The sequence below is a fragment of the Manis pentadactyla genome, chromosome 7 (assembly GCF_030020395.1).
Source record: "Manis pentadactyla isolate mManPen7 chromosome 7, mManPen7.hap1, whole genome shotgun sequence".
Taxonomy (NCBI): Eukaryota; Metazoa; Chordata; class Mammalia; order Pholidota; family Manidae; genus Manis; species Manis pentadactyla.
The window spans coordinates 31,141,927-31,162,675 of record NC_080025.1 but is presented as its reverse complement, the minus strand read 5'-3'; the positions used below and the strand labels follow the sequence as shown (position 1 = coordinate 31,162,675).

Sequence of the window (20,749 nt, the reverse complement as noted above, 5' to 3'; positions counted from 1 at the left end):
TTTTATACCTATTTTAGTCTGAACCCAGAAGACCACATGGCTCTTCTGTTATAAAATACAGGCTCCCCTGCATCCTGAACTATGTCCAGAACTGGTCACCATGCCTTGGTGATCTGATACTATCATTAAAACTTCACATGCAAAACTACTGGATGACAAAATGACAAAAAATATAATCTAAATAAATTACTGTCTCTTCTCTCACATAACTAAGTATTGAGGCTGAAGGAATTTTTTTTAAAACCCTCCTTTTAATTTAGTAATTATCAATCTGCATAGCTATGCTTTAAAAAGATTACCCTGGAATTAAAGAAAAAGTAGATTAACACACAAAAATGTCTGATTTGTTAAAGTGTGAAGACCACAACTATTTTTTCAAGTTCTATTTTAGAAGGAGCTTTTGAAGCAAAATTATAATTTATGTGAAAGCATCTAACATTCAAAGCTTTTCTTTCCCAAGGTGTTATTTATGGAACACGAGTTCTGTATGCACTATTTCATGCTCAAATAAGGGTGAGAAAGGGCATGTGATTTTTCTCCCTTCTCCCTTGGGATTCACAATATGCATTATTCTTCCTACACAATCTCATGTCTTATTTTTAAAACTGCCATTCAGCACACTAAAAGCTTCCAAGGAACTGCTGTGATATAATATTTCTAAATGCTCACAATATGTAATAATGTTTTCCAAAATCTCTTATGTTAGCCAAACCAATATAACCTGAAATTACATCATTAGTACAAAAGTCATTCCAAAGAGAAGTACTGAGTGAAACAAATAATGACTGACATTATAAATTAAAGTCAAGAAGCAGAAGCCAAGAGCGCAGAGAGAAAAGGTTTCCTAGGCTACTCTGCCTATTTCCTTTGCATGTTGCCTCAACCCCGCTACTCAGAGAAGGAATGGCAGCAAGATAAATAGCTTTCTCCTTCTTTACCACTGAACTAAAAAATCTCAAAATGAAATGGCCCCAACTATAAACTTCATCACCTAAATCAGGTGTAAGATGCATTAACTTAGTCTCAAAGGTGACACAAGTGCCAAACTGGCTTCCTGCGTATCTGGATTTTGAATAATTTTTTTGTAGAAGGAAGGTGCAGGAAGGAGGCGCTGCCTATGTAAATGTAATGAATGGCCCTTTCCCTCCCCCACTAGTCCACTGCTTGCCTTTGTCTACCTTTGCTCATTTCTCAATGAGCAATTTTAGCTTGTTGTAACATGAAGATCCAGAGGACTCTTGAGTACAGTTTCCCTCTGAGAGCTAAATATTACAACTAAGTATTCCCTACACCAGGAATCTCAGAAACCTAAACAAAATTAAGGAAAAAGGGAAGGGAGGGGAGGGAAGGAAATGGAGGGAAGGGAAGAAGGGCAGAGGGGCAAACAGACCCACCAACCAGTGACAGACCACTTAATTTTCCAGATAATGGTGAAGATAAATGCCAACTTTAAGAGCATTCAATTCGACCTTTAGGTTTCAGTACAGAGACGTGAAACTAAAGTACAATTTATTTCCTAAGGTCTATGAGGGAAGTGTAATTTTTTCCAGGCTCTAGTAGTAAGAAGTTATTCAAGAAAACATTAGAAGAAATGAAATCTCTGGGAAAATTACTGCCAAGTCTTATCTGGTAAATTTTGATTCCATGTTATTTCTTCAGAACAGCAAGATATATAGCATATTATTGAGAATTTTAAAAAATTAGCAAACCTTATATATGAAAAATAATCAAGTAAAAACAAGCATCATGATCTACTTTATTCCAGTTCAGTTCTTGCTGAAAACATTTCAAGTCTCTTACTTTATTATAATCAAGCCCACTGGGATGACACTGTTAGTCTAAAGGGAATCATCTGATAAAACTAGAAAAACACAATGCTTCTTCTAGTGGTAGCACAAATGGCTACACCTCTCCCACTGAAAAGTCACATCATATACACAGAACATTAGATGAAGTGAAATGAAGCTAGTGAGAGAGATTATGAATACTCTCAGCCCTGGTGAATACTGCTGGGTGCTGTCTTTTGTCACTGTCTTCCTGCAGCACCTAGACCCTGCCTGTCCAATTGGTGTATGGCCCCTCTCATCAGCTGTATTACGGCTGTAGCCTCCACACACAAAGTTCCTCTACAGTCAGCCACTGTGCTGACACCCCTGTCTGTGAAGTGGGGGCTGCAGCAATTATGTGTGCTTTGGAGGCACTGCTTCCCTACTGCTGGGAAGATGCAAATATTCTTCCCAGGAACTCCTACAGTACCTTTTTGGCTTTCGAATGTTGCCCAAGATAGTAGCAGTTTGTGTGGCCTTCATGATCGGTCAACTTGTAGTAAAAATGTTAATACAACAATAAAAATTCTATCAAATATTACTTAAATCAAAAGATTATGGTACCAGGCATGCGCCATTGAACTAGATACAGATGCTACATGGAGTACTGTAAGCACAGTGGTTAAAAATCATGTCTATGTGATAAGAGAAAAGTAGGTTTAAATTCTGGTTCTGCCATTTATAAACTGTATTGTTCTTGAATATGTCTGCTGAGCCCTGGTCTGTGATACAAAGATAGTAATATCCACCTTACAGAGTTATTCCAGAGATGTTTAGTCCCATACCAAACTCAAAATGTAAGTATAACTGCTATTATTTATAATGAATACTTTTATTCTTCTTTCATCCATTTTACTTTATCATTTAATGGTCATCCAAAGGCCTTAAGGATGCTTTCCTTTGGGAACCAGGGGCTGTTTGTAACCTATGCAACAAATTAAGTCAGGGACAGGATCAAAAGGTGTAAGAAACTGCCTAAGCTATTCAATTACAGGGATCTGCCCTTTAGGACCTCAAGATGATCTTGCAGCAAAGAGGTTACTACGAAGTTAAGTTTTAAACAGCTTAGGAGTAGAAGATATCCCATGACCCCAGTTACTCTTGCCGTCTGCCCATATATGCCATGTTTTTAATGGTAGCATAGTGTGTCTATAAGCCTGTCTGCCCTCTGTGAGCACCACATGGCCCTCTCAGAGAAACTTAGGGTTAACACTGATTTATTCTGTTCAGTGTCTGAGAATCAATTACTCCTCCAAATGAAGCAGCATTATTGCTTCACTGTTGTTTTATTTTAGTCAGGATGCAAGATTTCTTAATATGCAATGTACATACAAATATCTGGATATTATGAGAAATAATGCATCCACTTCCTGTAAATCTTCCTTTTGGGATCTTGTTTGTTTGCTCCTGCTGCCCTGTTTTTGCATGCTTGGGATTTAGAATTTTAAAAAAGGTATTCAAAACCTTTAGTATGAAGAAAATAACTTAGAAGTAATTTAGCACAGAATAAATAATTATTAATAAAGTAAGGATATAGTCTTACTATTTGGGAAACAAAATCTTTATGAACTAAATTTCAGTCAGCTCAAGTTTAAAAGAACTCAGAAGTAAAACAAGCCTAAACTCATAAAATAGATTAAACTCATTAAATAATTAAATACAGGTTTTAAAAATGTAACTAAGAGAATTATGAGTACAGAGATAGAAAAAAAAAGTCCTTAATTACTAAAGAACCAACTAAATTACAGAATATTTTCTGATAGAAAATTCAGGAACCTTCCACTATGGATAAGGAAGTGTATATACAAAATGTCTAAAATTCTACTTAAGAAAGTTGATGAATTTTACCGTTTATATCCCATTGCTGCTTGCTATTACAATTTCTATTGTACATTTTTGGCTATTTATTTTTGTACTGGCAATATTTATCCCTTCACTGAAAACCAATTCCCTCAAACCTGATTAAGAAATCCAGTTCTAGGGAAAAATCTTATCTGAACAAAAAGCAACATTTTTAATGAAGCCTTTTAATGTCTTAAAAGACAAAGCCTCATGGTTCCATTATCATTCTTTTGAAAAGCAAGTGTTGAGTCTGGCTCTCTAATCCTATTCCTGAATCAATGAATTTCCTCTCCTCCCCTTGAGTTGAGGTGCCTGTGGCTCCAATCTCTCTGTACTACAATCTGTAGAACAGATGATACGCACATTCAACAAGCTATCTCATCTAAGAGAACACTTTTGTGATTTGGACAGCTTGCAAGGAGCTTACTACAAAAACAGTAACAATAATTTATTTTAAACCTGCTGAAGAAGTTAAATCCTCTTGCATCATATAGTACCTTTGCTATCCAGAACTCCTGAGGAATAAACTACCTTGAATACCTGAGTCCTGTAGGTAGCTGATGAACTTCCTGCCCTTTTTTAACATATAAACAGAATATATAACTTTATCTTCTTTTCCCAAACTCAAGATTAGCTGTTACTCCATGATATAAACAGAATGATGCCTTATAGCTCTAGGCAGTGTTCAGGGCTAACTGACCCCACAGTAAGTGCCTCTCAGTTGTTGCATTTCATGAGCTTGTGTGTTAGTTCCCCGGAGCTTTGCTTTCTTCTTCCTTCTATCCCTGGGGTCTGTATCTATAACAACATTCTCACTCCTATTTTTCTACTTCTGCTAGACTTGGAAACCAGACAAGCAAGTTATCAAATTAAATGGAAAGAAGAGGTAAAAAAAAATACTGGGTTTTAGTTTTTTTTAACAAATATGCTGATCCATTCCCAGCTTCTTTGAAATAATCCATGTTAAAGTACCTTGTACACTGGAAAGCACTAAATAAATTAATGTTGCTATGATTACTTTTTATTTTGGACCAGCAATGTAATTAGATGGGTTTAAAAGTCATAGGAGGGTACTTTTTTTTTTTTTTTTGAGCCACAAATGTAATTTTAGGTTTCCTACAAGCCATAGAAACTAAAAAGAAACAGGTGAAGTTAATTTTTCTTCTTTTTCTTTTTTTTTGAGAGGGCATCTCTCATATTTATTGATCAAATGGTTGTTAACAACAATAAAATTCTGTATAGGGGACTCAATGCACAATCATTAATCAACCCCAAGCCTAATTCTCAACAATCTCCAATCTTCTGAAGCATAACAAACAAGTTCTTACACGGTGAACAAGTTCTTACATAGTGAATAAGTTCTTACATGGTGAACAGTGCAAGGGCAGTCATATCACAGAAACTTTCAGTTTTGATCACACATCATGAACTATAAACAATCAAGTCAGATATGATTATTCGTTTGATTTTATACTTGATTTAAATGTGAATCTCACATTTCTCCCTTATTATTATTATTATTTTTAATAAAATGCTGAAGTGGTAGGTAGATGCAAGATAAAGGTAGAAAACATGATTTAGTGCTGTAAGAGGGCAAATGTAGATGATCAGGTCTGTGCCTATAGACTAAGTATTAATCCAAGCTAGACAAGGGCAACAAAACATCCACGGATGCAGAAGATTTCTCTCAAAACAGGGTGGGTGAGGTTCTAAGCCTCACCTCTGTTGATCCCCAATTTCTCACCTGATGGCCCCCCATAGGAGAGTACTTTGAACATGTGTTTAACCCTCAGAGCGCCACACTTATTCCTTGCAACACCGATAAATGGGGAAACTGAGGCAGAAGTGATTTACAGATTAAAGAGAACATTAATGTGACTGATGTACTTCAAATGATAAACCACTGTTTAATTTTTGACCAAATCCTATTTTCAACTCTTTTAACACTAACGGAAAACAAGAATAACTGACATTTTTGAGCACTTACCATTCATGTTTAATTCATTTAATGTTCACAACAAAGCCTACGAGGTAAGTTCTAGCTCGTCCTCACTTTACAGATGGGGAAACTGAGGCACAGAGTAGTTGAGTTACTCCTAAGGTAAGGGTTACATAGCTTCTAAATATCAGAGATGAGTCATGAAACCAAGTTGGCTTCACTAAACACACGGCCTCATCCCAAAAACCTGGTGACTAATCACTTTTATATCTGTATTTATAATTTCGTAAATTTCTCCAATTATTCCTGGGAAAACAAATTATTCATCAACTTTTTTAATTTATAAAAAGTTAAAGGGCTACTCAGTGAAACTTTATAGGTAAATGTAAGAATTTTGTTTTCTTTTTTAAAAAAAGTATTAGTGTGAGGTATGAAGGTAAACTTTCTCTTGAAGATAAAGTATTTCCCTTTCATTCTGACCATGTGTCAGCTTTCCAGTTTTAAATAACAGCTTTTGGACAGGTTACAGGAGAGAAAATCTAAAGCCAACTGAGATGAAGTGGCTGCCAAAGTATGCTGCTGTTAGGGACATTTAGAAGCTACCAGTTTCCTTGAATGTAAAAGAATGAACAGGACCAGATGGCCCCAGGACCCCTTCTCATGTTGGAGTTGTAATATTCCAAAGCAGAAGGTAAAGGGCTCTCAAAACATACCTTGAGTATTCTTGAGGATATGGGGAGGAGTACCAGGTATGAATTTCATACTTCCCAAACTCAATGACAGAGGGACAGCGCACTTGTGGATCAGGCGGACCAGTCACTCCAACTTTCTGTGCATTCAAAAAATACATTACAAAAGTTAGCTAAATTAAATACACTGAGATAGAGAAAAACAAAAAAAAAGATCTGAATCTAAATGATGTCTTCTCAGGATTCTATAGAACAAAAAAAGCCAGAAAGAAACTAACAAGTTTTGGAATAAGCTGTATTATTCTATAAATAAGGCACCCAAATGAAGAACAAACGTGAATAAATCTCTTAGAACCAAACGCAGATGGGTCACCGCATTTTCCATATTTAATAATATAGCAAAAACTTTGCTCAACTGAACTCACTCCCTTAATAACTTAGTTATCAAAGAGAAACTGCGGTCATTTGGGGAATGTAAGATAAAGAATCACCTTAACGTGGGGGAGGGGTGTGCACACTTGCCCAGGTAAGACATGTACCGTCTCCACTGACAACAATGGAGATGGCCTACTGAATATGTAAGCACACAGAGCAAAGAATGCTTTTCTGCTTTGGTTACATTGGTATTTAAGAACATAAAAATAATAAGACAAAACAAGTTATCAAAAGAGTCTTCATTTTATGTTGCCTATAAAATTCTCTTTATTAGTAGCTCTTCACAGATTCGACCAAGAAAAAAATACTGTTATACACATACTATTATCCCTTTTATCTACCTTCTCATCTTAATGAAATTAATCTCTCTGCCCCATCCCTGCAATAATCTAAACTACACTATCTAAAAGAAAAAATAACTCGTAGAGCCTCTGTGACATCCACACCAGCAACCCATATATAAGCCACTGTTAATAACTGAAAAGATCAGGTTTTACATAAATTCAAGGGCAATTTGATTTTCTCTGCACCCAATATAGCAACAGATTCATATATATGTATGTATATTATGTGTATAATATCTAATATATATGTATGTATATGTATATATTTATCATGTATACTCTATGAATACTAAATGACTTAAAAAGACAGGGTTGGAAGTTAGCTAATCAAACACAAATATAAACTTAATCAAAAGAATAATCCAAGTTACCCTTCAACTTCATGTTTAAAAAACCACTGAGAGATTATTAAAAGCCCCCCTTGTTAGAGCCCAGAGACACACACCTACACAACTTCTAACAAAACTAAAAAGACTGGATATTTGTATTCACTATTTTTATAAATAAATTCATTTAAGGAAGAAGCCTCTTCATCCACGACTAACTTGAGAACTTTCCCTCATCTTTCTAACCATCTTTTTTTCTAACCAACCTTCTTTTATTAAAGGCCAAGGGACTTATCTCAGGTTTCATACTGGAACACAGCCAGGTGAAACCTCAACCTGTTCCTTAGGCACCTCAAAACAAAAGACAAACATCTATTAGTTGGATAAATTGTGTTATGACACCAAGAGTACTGGGGCTCTTCCAAATACAAAAATCATAAGGACAGACACAAGACAGAGTTAAACTAAGGTTTTTCATTTCTCAAAACCTAAACAGAACTCTATAAAAAGGTTTTAATAACAGTTTTAATCTACATTCTAGAGTCAAGTATTCTAATTCGTAAAGTTAGTATCTTTAACTTATCTTCACAGCTCAAAATAACAACAGTAATATAGAAAGTATCAGAATAACCAAATATCAGAAACCAACTCTCACTTCCTGAGCCAAGGAGCAAATAGGAGTCCCACAAGCTGCCAACAGGCACCTGCTGTGACTCTGCCTGCCGTCTGAGGGCTCTCCCATCAGCTGCCTGGTGCTCTTCCAGGTGGATGCCCGACGTGAAGCTGGATACCCAGTTCCAGTATAATTGTTTGCACATCACCGCAACAAAGAGAACCCGTGTAAAATTAGACTTGCGGCAGATGTCCCGACCTACCCTCACCGTCTGCACTCTGAAATGCTCTGGCACATGCGCATACCCACTGCAATCTTCCACCTCCAACTCCCTTGTGACAACCTGTGAGCCAGTGTGTTTCCCTTTACCAAGATGTACAAGTTGGCAAAGGCTCTATAAACCACTGTCAGCCCCGTCCTTGCCGACACCAAACTGTCAAATCTGAATTACAAGGTCACCTTTGAGAGGTCTTCATTTTAAATTTCAGCCAAAATACTCTTTCATTAAACACAGAACTTCCCAAAGCAGTAGGTATCCATTGTAATCAAGAGCACAAAATACTTCTAACTGAAGTTCTGCCACTTGTGACCTCTTCTTATATGAACAGGCCGACATCTTTAAAAGCTGACATATATTCTAGGCCAGAATGGACCTCTTCATCTATGAAAGTAAGGGAGGCACTAAATGAGCTAGTAATTGGGCTAAACCAAAAGATAACTTTAAATACACCTATTCTAGATAATGAAATTTGTATTACTAGCAGTTCATGAGAAAAGATTACTACCTTGTACAAAAACTCCGTTCCATTCAACGACTTACCTAATTTCAATTTCCAATACACAGAAACCATTCTTGGGGTACCCCCAAGTCCAGGACTGTACCCTTACTATCAGTATGAGGATGTGAACTGTGGGAAGAGATATCTTTCTAGTATTTTCCCACAGAAACACTATGATAAAAAATAATTCCATCCTTTAGGAATTAAAAGTAACATGATGAAAGAGGTATGTAAGAATGAGTTCACAAGCTTCAAAAATGGGGGAAGCATAAACTTAAAGAATAGAGAAAATCAGCATTTGTGAAGCAACTACGGTGCCAGGCTCTGTGCCTTGTATTATCTCATTTAATCCCCACAATCCATCCCTCCAAGTAGGAAACAATATGCCCAGTACTGTAGATGGAAAAAAAAAAACAAGGCTCAGAGAAGTTAGGAGGCAGAAAAAACCTCCAGGACAGGAGTATCAAGACTGAAGTATAAAGATGGAAAAGAACAAATGGGCAGAGATGATATAAGAAGTACAGGTAACCCTCACCTAATTAACATTCTGAATTCCCAAAGTTTATGTGAAAATTCTTTTGAACTGGAACTTAGTTTTCTATAGAAATGAAGCTATAAACGCAGACTCCTAACCTAAACACTTGGAATAGAATGTGCCTTGGGATCCTGAGTTTTCCTGATGGTAGACAGCATTACAGTCCACGTATGTATCTTAAATCACCAGCCCTGGCAGAATGGGGCAACACTCCACAATCAGACACATTAATATTTCTTTAGCAAAGCATATGAATATTCACATTAAATGGGATAAGTAAAGAATATATATAGTCTCATGTCTGTTCAGATCATGTCTTGCCAACTGAGTTTAGGTAACTATCTTACTGTAAAATGAGTTATAATTTATTTTTCATTCTCCAAAGAAGACATACAGATGGTCAATAAATTGCACATGAAAAGACCCTCAAAATTACTAATCATTAGGGAAATGCAAATGCAAACCACAATGAGATATGACCTTACGCCCATCAGGACGGCTACTATCAAAAAAACAAAACAAACAAAAAAAGAGAAATTACAAGTGCTGGCAAGGATGTGGAGAAACTGAAATCCTTTAGCATTACTGGTGAAAATGTAAAATGGCACAGCCACTGTGGAAAACAGTATGGCAGCTCCTCAAAAACTTAAACATAGAATTACCATATGAACTAGGAATACCACTTCTGGATACACAAAATAATTCAAAGCAGGGACTCAGACATTTGTCCACCCTTGTTCACAGCAGCACCCATATTCACATCACCAGTTCACTGGCATTATTCCCAACAGCCAAAAGGTGAAAGCACACCACGGTGCCATCAATGAAGGGGTGGATAAGCATTCAGGGTGTACACATAAACCAAGTGATATATATATATAAATTCTGATGAGAAAATTCTGACACATGCTACAACATGCATGAACCTTGAAGACATTATACTAAGTAAAATAAACCACTACTTGAGCCCTCGTTTTAAGATTTTAAAACCTGATCTTTTTAGTGGTTAGCAATGGCTTATATTTGAATTGCTGGTGTGGAAGTCATAAAAGCTTTACGAGTTATTTTTTTCTTTTAGATAGTGTAGTGGTTCAGATTACTGCAGGGATGGGGCATAGAGATTGTTTTTTTTATAAACAGAAGGTAGATTAAAAGGTTAAGAGTAGGTGTAAAAAAATGTAGGGATAACCTGGAAAGAATGGTGATTACCAGAGGCTGGGGCAGAGAAAAGTGGGGAGTTTTTGTTTAATGGGTATAGAGTTTCAGTTCAGGAAGACAACAAAGCTCTGGAGATATTGTGGCTGCACAATAATGTGTTAGGTACTTAATGCCACTGGGCTGTATTCTTAAAATAGTTAAGATGGTAAATGTCATGCTATGTATATTTGATCACAATAATTTTTCTTAAGTTTTCAGGACCCTGGATCTCATTACTGTAAATGTGATGAGACTATGTCTCTCTTCCCCTACGTGTTTTGGTCATCTACACTCAGACATCTCCTTTGCTTTACTATTAAATACTGATAAAATCTAGGATTCTGTATTCAGCCCTCTTACCCTTTCTCTCCAAAAAGCCTCTAACCCAGCGATTCTACCAGCTTTTCACCTCCATACAACTTTCTTCCCCTTATCCAGCTGAAATTCCAAGGTCTTTCACTGTACCTCATCTTTGCATATATCCTTAATGCCTTTATCTCCTGATTCAACAACAAAATCCTAACTCTAGTTAAATTCAGTTTTCACATAATCTAAGTTATTAACCTCAAATCTGAATATGGTTAGAGAAAAGCACAGAGCCTGCTGACCAGCCTCAATTTATAATTCATAACCACTAACTTTAAATGGGCCCTTGATGCTTCCCTACTTCATTTACTCTCCTAAAAGATTATTTCATACTTTCTCCTGTCTCAAGCCTCCAACACCTCTTATGCCATCTTCTCCTTGGACCAATGCCTTAGCTTTCTACTACACTAGAACACTAAGCAGTCAAAAGAGAAAGTCCACGGCTTTCCGTGGCCACGTCTGTATGTCCACCCCTCTGTGCCCACACACCCTGCCTTTCCTTAACACTATCGCTAAACGTCTGTGCTCCAATCCTAGGCCAGTGCCTCCACTGTGTATTAAACTACATCCTTTCTTACTCACTCAAAGACACTGTTGCAACAATATTCCCTTCTCTTTTTTGGGTCATCCAGTTTATATCCACTAGACCAGCATCTAACTATTATTTCTCCTGTATTAAAATAAAAAGTGTATCTTTCTTGACCCTCACATCATCTGACTACTATCTCTTTCTCTGCTCTCCCCCTTCATTCAAAATACCTCAAAAGGGTGGCAATATATTACTTATATAACCAATTTCTCTTCTCGCATTCCTTCTTCAACCTACTCCACTTTGACCTCCCTCATTGTGGGAATTATTGCTCGAGATGACCGCCAAGTTAGTAAATGGGAATGTGATGGTCAGTTTTCAGTCTCCATTTTATCTGATTGATTTGCACAATCTTCCATTCCTTCCTTCTTGAAACATTTTCTTCACTTGACTTCTAAGAACTACAATTTTCAAGTTTTCTTCCTACTTTCCTACATCCCCTTGGCCATTCCTTTTCAGTTTCTCCAATCTCTAAAAATTGGAATATCTGAAGACTCCTCAAAGCTCTTCTTTTCTCCTTTGGTATTATCAACTAGTGTCACTCTTTTAAATACCAACACTAACTTGCTGACAGTCCTAAATTTTCAGCCCAGACCTGTACTTTAAATTCCAGACACATATATCCCATTGTCTACTTGGTATCTTCTCTCTTGAATGCTTTATAGGAATCTCAAGTTAAACATGTCCAAAAACAAACTCCTCATCTTTTTTCCTCAAACACACTCCTCCTGCAATCTCCAGTATCTCAGGAAACGGCAGTGCCCTCCTCCAGCTGTGCTCTAGCATCACTGTTAACTGCTTATTCTCACAGCCACCCAAACCACCAGCACACTGCCATGGGCACACCTGCAGACCAGAATCGGAATTCCACGTCCATCACTGCACAATGATCCAGCCGCTGTATCTCTACTTGGATAATGATAGTAGTCTCCTAGGCTCTCCCTGCTTTTGCATTTCTCCCCCTGATCCAGAGAGGCCAGTGTAATCCTGTCAAAACCTGTAACACTCTTTCCCTCAAAATCATCCAAGGGTTCCTCTCACTCAGAGTAAAAGCCATGGTCCTTATTATGGCCTAGAAGACCCTACAAAATCAGGCCTTCACAAAAAATAAAATCAACTACCCACAAAAGCAGTCAAAAGAAACGCAAAAGAGCACAGAATAAAACACCTAACATATAAAGAACAGAGGAGGAGGAATAAGAAGGGAGAGAAAAAATCATCAGACTGTGTTTATAATAGCTCAATAAACGAGTTAAGTTAGACAGTAAGGTAGTAAACAAGCCAACCTTGAACCTTTGGTAACCACAAATCTAAAGCCTGCAATGGCAATAAGTACATATCTTTCAATAATCACTCTAAATGTAAATGGACGGAATGCACCAAGCAAAAGACACAGAGTAATAGAATGGATAAAAAAGCAGGACCCATCTATATGCTGCTTACAAGAGACTCACCTCAAACCCAAAGACATATACAGACTAAAAGTCAAGGGATGGAAAAAGATATTTCATGCAAACAACACAGAGAAAAAAGCAGGTGCTGCAGTACTAATATCAGACAAAATAGACTTCAAAACAAAGAAAGTAACAAGAGATAAAGAAAGACATTACATAATGATAAAAGGCTCAGTCCAACAAGAGGATATAACCATTATAAATATATATGCACCCAATACAGGAGCACCAACATACATGAAACAAATACTAACAGAATTAAAGTGGGAAATAGAAAACAATGCATTCGTTCTAGGAGACTTCAACACACCACTCACTCCAAAGGACAGATCCACTGGACAGAAAATAAGTAAGGACACAGAGGCACTGAACAACACAATAGAACAGATGGACATAACAGACATCTACAGAACTCTACACCCAAAAGCAACAGGATACACGTTCTTCTCAAGTGCACATGGAACATTCTCTAGAATAGATCACATACTAGGCCACAAAAAGAGCCTCAGGAAATTCAAAAACATTAAAATTCTACCAACCAACTTCTAAGACCACAAAGATACAAAACTAGAATTAACTTGTACAAAGAAAGCAAAAAGGCTGACAAACACATGGAGGCTTAACAACATGCTCCTAAATAATCAATGGATCAACGACCAAATTAAAGTAAAGATCAAGCAATATATGGAAGCAAATGACAACAACACAAAGCCCCAACTACTGTGGGACGCAGCGAAAGCAGTGTTAAGAGCAAAGTATATAGCAATCCAGGCATATTTAAAGAAGGAAGAACAATCCCAAATGAATAGTCTAATGTCACAATTATCGAAATTGGAAAAAGAAGAACAAATGAGGCTTAAGGTCAGCAGAAGGAGGGACATAATAAAGATCAGAGAAGAAACAAATAAATTGAGAAGAATAAAACAATAGAAAAAATCAATGAAACCAAGAATTGGTTCTTTGAGAAAATAAACAAAATACATAAGCCTCTAGCCAAACTTATTAAGAGAAACAGACAAATCAACAGAATCAGAAACGAGAAAGGAAGAACCATGATGGACCCCACAGAAATACAAAGAATTATTAGAGAATACTATGAAAACCTATATGCTAACAAGCTGGAAAACCTAGAAGAAATGGACGACTTCCTAGAAAAATACAACCTTCCAAGACTGACCAAGGAAGAAACAGAAAATCTAAACAGACCAATTACCAGCAACAAAATTGAAGCGGTAATCAAAAAACTACCCAAGAGCAAAACCCCCGGGCCAGATCGATTCACCACTGAATTTTTAAAATTCATTTTATTATCATTAATCTACAATTACATGAAGAACATTATGGTTACCAGACTACCCCCTTCACCAAGTCCCCCCCCACAAACCCCATTACAGTCATGATCCATCAGCGTAGTAAGATGCTGTAGACTCACTACTTGTCTTCTCTGTGTTGGACATCCCTCTCTATGCCCCACCACCACATTATACATGCTAATCGTAAGGCCCCCTTTCTTTTTCCCTGCCCTTATCCCACCCTCCCCACCCCTCCTGCCCAGTCCCTTTCCCTTTGGTAACCGTTACTCCATTCTTGGTTTCTGTGATTCTGCTGCTGTTTTGTTCCTTCAGTTTTTCTTTTGTTCTTTTACTCCACATATCAGTGAAATCATTTGGTACTTGTCTTTCTCCACCTGGCTTATTTCACTGAGCATAACACCCTCTAGCTCCATCCATGTTGTTGTAAATGGTAGGATTAGATTTTTTCTTATGGCTGAGTAATATTCCATTGTGGATATGTACCACATCTTCTTTATCCATTCATCTACTGATGGACATTTACGTTGCTTCCATTTCTTGGCTATTGTAAATAGTGCTGCAATAAACATAGGGGTGCATCTGTCTTTTTCAAACTGGGCTGCTGTATTCTTAGGGTAAATTCCTAGAAGTGGAATTCCTGGGTCAAATGGTATTTCTATTTTGAGCTTTTTCAGGAACCTCCATACTGCTTTCCACAATGGTTGAACTAATTTGCATTCCCACCAGCAGTGTAGGAGGGTTCCCCTCTCTCTGCAACCTCGCCAACATTTGCTGTTGTTTGTCTTTTGGATGGTGGCGAGCCTTACTGGTGTGAGGTGATATCTCATTGTGGTTTTAATTTGCATTTTTCTGATGAAAAGCGATGTGGAGTATCTTTTCAGGTGTCTGTGGGCCATCTGAATTTCTTCTTTAGAGAACTGTCTGTTCAGCTCCTCTGCCCATTTTTTAATTGGATTATTTGCTTTTTGTTTGTTGAGGCGAGTGAGCTCTTTATATATGTTGGATGTCAAGCCTTTATCGGGTCTGTCATTTATGAATATATTCTCCCATACTGTAGGATGCCTTTTTGTTCTACTGATGGTGTCCTTTGCTGTACAGAAGCTTTTCAGCTTGATATAGTCCCACTTTTTCATTTTTGCTTTTGTTTCCCTTGCCCGTGGAGATATGTTCATGAAGAAGTCGCTCATGTTTATGTCTAAGAGATTTTTGCCTATGTTTTTTTCTAAGAGTTTTATGGTTTCATGACTTACATTCAAGTCTTCGATCCATTTTGAATTTTCTTTTGTGTATGGGGTTAGACAGTGATCCAGTTTCATTCTCTAATATGTAGCTGTCCAGTTTAGCCAGCACCATCTGTTGAAGAGACTGTCATTTCCCCACTGTATGTCCATGGCTCCTTTATCATATATTAATTGACCATAAATGTTTGGGTTAGTATCTGGGGTCTCTATTCTGTTCCACTGGTCTGTAGCTCTGTTCTTCTGCCAGTACCAAACTGTTTTGATTACAGTGGCTTTGAAGTAGAGCTTGAAGTTGGGGAGTGAGATCCCCCCAACTTTATTCTTCCTTCTCAGTATTGCTTTGGCTATTCAGAGTCTTTGGTGTTTCCATATGAATTTTTGAACTATTTGTTCCAGTTCATTGAAGAATGTGTTGGTAATTTGATAGGGATTGCATCAAATCTGTATATTGCTTTGGGCAGGATGGCCATTTTGATTATATTAATTCTTCCTAGGCAAGAGCATGGGATGAGTTTTTCCATTTGTTAGTGTCCTCTTTAAATTCTCTTAAGAGTGTCTTGTAGTTTTCAGGGTATAGGTCTTTCACTTCCTTGGTTAGGTTTATTCCTAGGTATTTTATTCTTTCTGATGCAATTGTGAGTGGAATTGTTTTCCTGATTTCTCTTTCTGTTAGCTCATTTTCTGGGTATAGGAAAGCCACAGATTTCTGTAAGTTAATTTTGTATCTTGCAACTTTGCTGAATTCCGGTATTAGTTCTAGCAGTTTTGGAGTGGAGTCTTTAGGGTTTTTTATGTACAATATCATGTCATCTGCAAATAGTGACAGTTTAACGTATTCTTTACCAATCTGGATTCCTTGTATTTCTTTGTTTTGTCTAATTACCATGGCTAGGACCTCCAGTACTATGTTAAATAACAGTGGGGAGAGTGGGCATCCCTGTCTTTTTCCCAATCTTAGAGGAAAAGCTTTCAGCTTTTCACTATTCAGCATGATGTTGGCTGAGCGTTTATCATATATGGCCTTTATTATGTTGAGATACCTGCCCTCTATACCCATTTTGTTGAGAGTTTTTATCATGAATGGATGTTGAATTTTGTCGAATGCTTTTTCAGCATCTATGGAGATGATCATGTGGTTTTTGTCTTTCTTTTTGTTTATGTGGTGGATGATGTTGATGGATTTTCGAATATTGTACCAAACTTGCATCCCTGGGATGAATCCCACTTGGTCATGGTGTATGATCCTTTTGATGTATTTTTGAATTCGGTTTGCTAATATTTTGTTGAGTATTTTTGCATCTACATTCATCAGGGATATTGGTCTGTAATTTTCTTTTTTGGTGTGGTCTTTGCCTGGTTTTGGTATTAGGGTGATGTTGGCTTCATAGAATGAGTTTGGGAGTATTCTCTCCTCTTCTATTTTTTGGAAAACTTTAAGGAGAATGGGTATTATGTCTTCTCTGTATGTCTGATAAAATTCCGAGGTAAATCCATCTGGCCCGGGGGTTTTGTTCTTGGGTAGTTTTTTGATTACCGCTTCAATTTCTTTGCTGGTAATTGGTTTGTTTAGATTTTGTGTTTCTTCCTTGGTCAGTCTTGGAAGGTTGTATTTTTCTAGGAAGTTGTCCATTTCTTCTAGGTTTCCCAACTTCTTAGCATATAGGTTTTCATAGTAGTCTCTAATAATTCTTTGTATTCCTGTGGGGTCCGTCGTGATGTTTCCTTTCTCGTTTCTGATTCTGTTGATGTGTGTTGACTCTCTTTTTCTCTTAATAAGTCTGGCTAGAGGCTTATCTATTTTGTTTATTTTCTCAAAGAACCAGCTCTTGGTTTCATTGATTTTTTTCTATTGTTTTATTCTTCTCAATTTTATTTATTTCTTCTCTGAGCTTTATTATGTCCCTCCTTCTGCTGACTTTAGGCCTCATTTGTTCTTCTTTTTCCAGTTTTGATAATTGTGGCGTTAGACTATTCATTTGGGTTTCGTTCTTCTTTAAATATGCCTGGGTTGCTATATGCTTCCCTCTTAAGACTGCTTTTGCTGCATCCCACAGAAGTTGGGGCTTTGTGTTGTTGTTGTCATTTATTTCCATATATTGCTTGATCTCCATTTTAATTTGGTTGTTGATCCACTGACTACTTAGGAGCATGTTGTTAAGCCTCCATGTGTTTGTGAGCCTTTTTGCTTTCTTTGTACAATTTATTTCTAGTTTTATACCTTTATGGTCTGAAAAGTTGGTTGGTAGAATTTCAATATTTTTTAATTTACTGAGGCTCTTTTTGTGGCCTAGTATGTGGTCTATTCTGGAGAATGTTCCATGTGCACTTGAGAAGAATGTGAATCCTGTTGTTTTTGGGTGTAGAGTCTATAGATGTCTATTAGGTCCATCTATTCTACTGTGTTGTTCAGTGCCTCTGTGTCCCTACTTATTTTCTGTCTGGTGGATCTGTCCTTTGGAGTGAATGGTGTGTTGAAGTCTCCTAAAATGAATGAATTGCATTCTGTTTCCTCCTTTAGTTCTGTTAGTATTTGTTTAACATATGCTGGTGCTCCTGTGTTGAGTGCATATATATTTATAATGGTTATATTCTCTTGTTGGACTGAGCCCTTTGTTATTATGTAATGTCCTTCTTATCTCTTGTTATTTTCTTTGTTTTGAAGTCTATTTTGTCTGATACTAGTACTGCAACACCTGCTTTTTTCTCCCTATTGTTTGCAGGAAGTATCTTTTTCCATCCCTTGACTTTAAGTCTGTGCATGTCTTTGGGTTGAAGGTGAGTCTCTTGTAAGCAGCATCTAGATGGGTCTTCTTTTTTTATCCATTCAGTGACACTATGTCTTTTGATTGGTGCATTCAGTCCATTTACATTTAGGGTGATTATCGATAGGTATGTACTTATTGCCATTTCAGGCTTTAGATTCATGCTTACCAAAGGTTCCAGGTTAGTTTCCTTACTATCTAAGAGTCTAACTTAACTTGTTTAGTATGCTGTTACAAACGCAATCTAAAGGTTCTTTTCTATTTCTCCTCATTTTTCTTCCTCCTTCATTCTTTATATATTAGGTATCAAATTCTGTACTTTTTGTCTATTCCTTGATTGACTTTGAGAATAGTTAATTTCATTTTGCATTTGCTTCATAATTAGCTGTTCTACTTTCTTTACTGTGGTTTTATTACCTCTGGTGACAGCTATTCAACCTTAGGAACACTTCCATCTATAGCAGTCCCTCTGTAATAGACTGTAGAGATGGTGTGTGGGAGGTAAATTCTCTCAGCTTTTGCTTATCTGGAAATTGTTTAATCCCTCCTTCAAATTTAAATGATAATCTTGCCAGATAAAGTAATCTTGGTTCCAGGCCCTTCTGCTTCATGGCATTATATACATCATGCCACTCCCTTCTGGCCTGTAAGGTTTCTGCTGAGAGGTCTGATGTTAGCCTGATGGGCTTTCCTTTTGTATGTGATCTTATTTTTCTCTCTGGCTGCTTTTAGCAGTCTGTCCTTATCCTTGATCTTTCCCACTTTAATTACTATGTGTCTTGGTGTTGTCTTCCTTGGGTCCCTTGTGTTGGGAGATCTGTGGATCTCCATGGCCTGAGAGACTATGTCCTTCCCCAGATTAGGGAAGTTTTCAGCAACTACCTCCTCAAAGACACTTTCTATCCCTTTCTCTGTCTCTTCTTCTTCTGGTATCCCTATAATGCGAATATTGTTCTCCTTGGATTGGTGACACAGTTCTCTCAATATTCTTTCATTCTTAGAGATCCTTTTTTCTCTCTGTGCCTCAGCTTCTTTGTATTCCTCTTCTCTAGTTTCTATTTCATTTATTGTGTCCTCCACCGTATCCAACCTGCTTTTAATACCCTCCATTGCGCTCTTCAACAGTTGGATCTCCAACCTGAATTCATTCCTGAGTTCTTGGATGTCTTTCCATACCTCCATTAGAATGTTGATGATTTTTATTTTGAACTCCCTTTCAGGAAGAGTCACGAGGTCCATATCATTTAAATCTTTCTCGGGAGTTGTATTAATAATTTTACTCTGGACAAGGTTCCTTTGGCATTTCATGTTTGTATATGGCGCCCTCTAGTGTCCAGAAGCTCTATTCTGGAGCTGCTCAGCCCCTGAAGCAATGTCGGGGGTTGCAGGGGAGGGGGTACTGGTGCCTGTGGGGAGGAAAGAGCTGTTCCCTGCCTCCCGGCTGCTGTGCCTGTCTCCACTGCCTGAGCCAGTGGGCCAGGCACACAGGTATAAGTTTTTGTCCCAGAGCAGCCGGACATGGATCCCTGCTTTCCACAAGCAGCCAGAATCCCAGTCTCCCCAGGAACTCTGCCTGTATTAACTTTCCAACCCGGCAGTCATGCGAGTCTCACGAAAGCACCATGAAATGTAGGTTTGTGCTCCCAGTGCAGATCTGCGGAGCTAGATATTCAGCAGTCCCAAGCCTTCCACTCCCTCCCTGCTCCGTTTCTCTTCCTCCCGCCGGTGAGCTGGGGTGGGGGAAGGGCTCGGGTCCCATGAAGCCACAGCTCTTGTACGTTACCCCGTTCGGCAAGGTCTGCTCTTTTCTCCAGGTGTGCGCAGTCTGACGCCGTCCTCTTTCCTGTTGTTCTCCCAGGATTAGTTGCGTCAACTATATTTTCTAATTGTATCCAGTTTTAGGAAGAAGCCTCTTTCTCTCCTCTCACGCCACCATCTTTAATCCCTCACCACTGAATTTTATCAGACATACAGAGAAGACATAATACCCATTCTCCTTAAAGTTTTCCAAAAAATAGAAGAGGAGGGAATACTCCCAAACTCATTCTATGAAGCCAGCATCATCCTAATACCAAAACTAGGTAAAGACCCCACCAAAAAAGAAAATTATAGATCAATATTGAAAAAAATATTAGCAAACTGAATTCAAAAGTACATCAAAAGGATCATACACCATGACCAACTGGGATTCATCTCAGAGACGGCAATGATGGTACAACATACGAAAATCCATTAACATCATCCACCACATCAACAAAAAGGACAAAAACCACATGATCATCTCCATAGACACTGAAAAAGCATTCAACAAAATTCAACATCCATTCATGATAAAAACTCTCAACAAAATGGGTATAGAGGGCAAGTACATCAACATAATAAAGGTCATATATGATAAACTCACAGCCAACATCATACTGAACAGCGAGAAGCTGAAAGCTTTTCTTCTGCGATTGGGAACAAGACAGGGATGCCCACTCGCCCCACTGTTATTTAACA

The 20,749-nt window shown here is 37.8% G+C and overlaps 1 protein-coding gene across 1 annotated transcript in view; it reads right to left on the bottom strand.

Annotated features, from left to right (window-relative positions):
• KAT6A (lysine acetyltransferase 6A) overlaps window positions 1-20,749 on the bottom strand; it is a 135,049-nt gene that overhangs the window by 19,219 nt on the left and 95,081 nt on the right. The window contains exon 9 of the mRNA XM_036877444.2: window positions 6,321-6,436. Within this exon, the coding sequence (XP_036733339.2) occupies window positions 6,321-6,436 (116 nt within the window). The remainder of the gene's footprint in view (window positions 1-6,320; window positions 6,437-20,749) is intronic.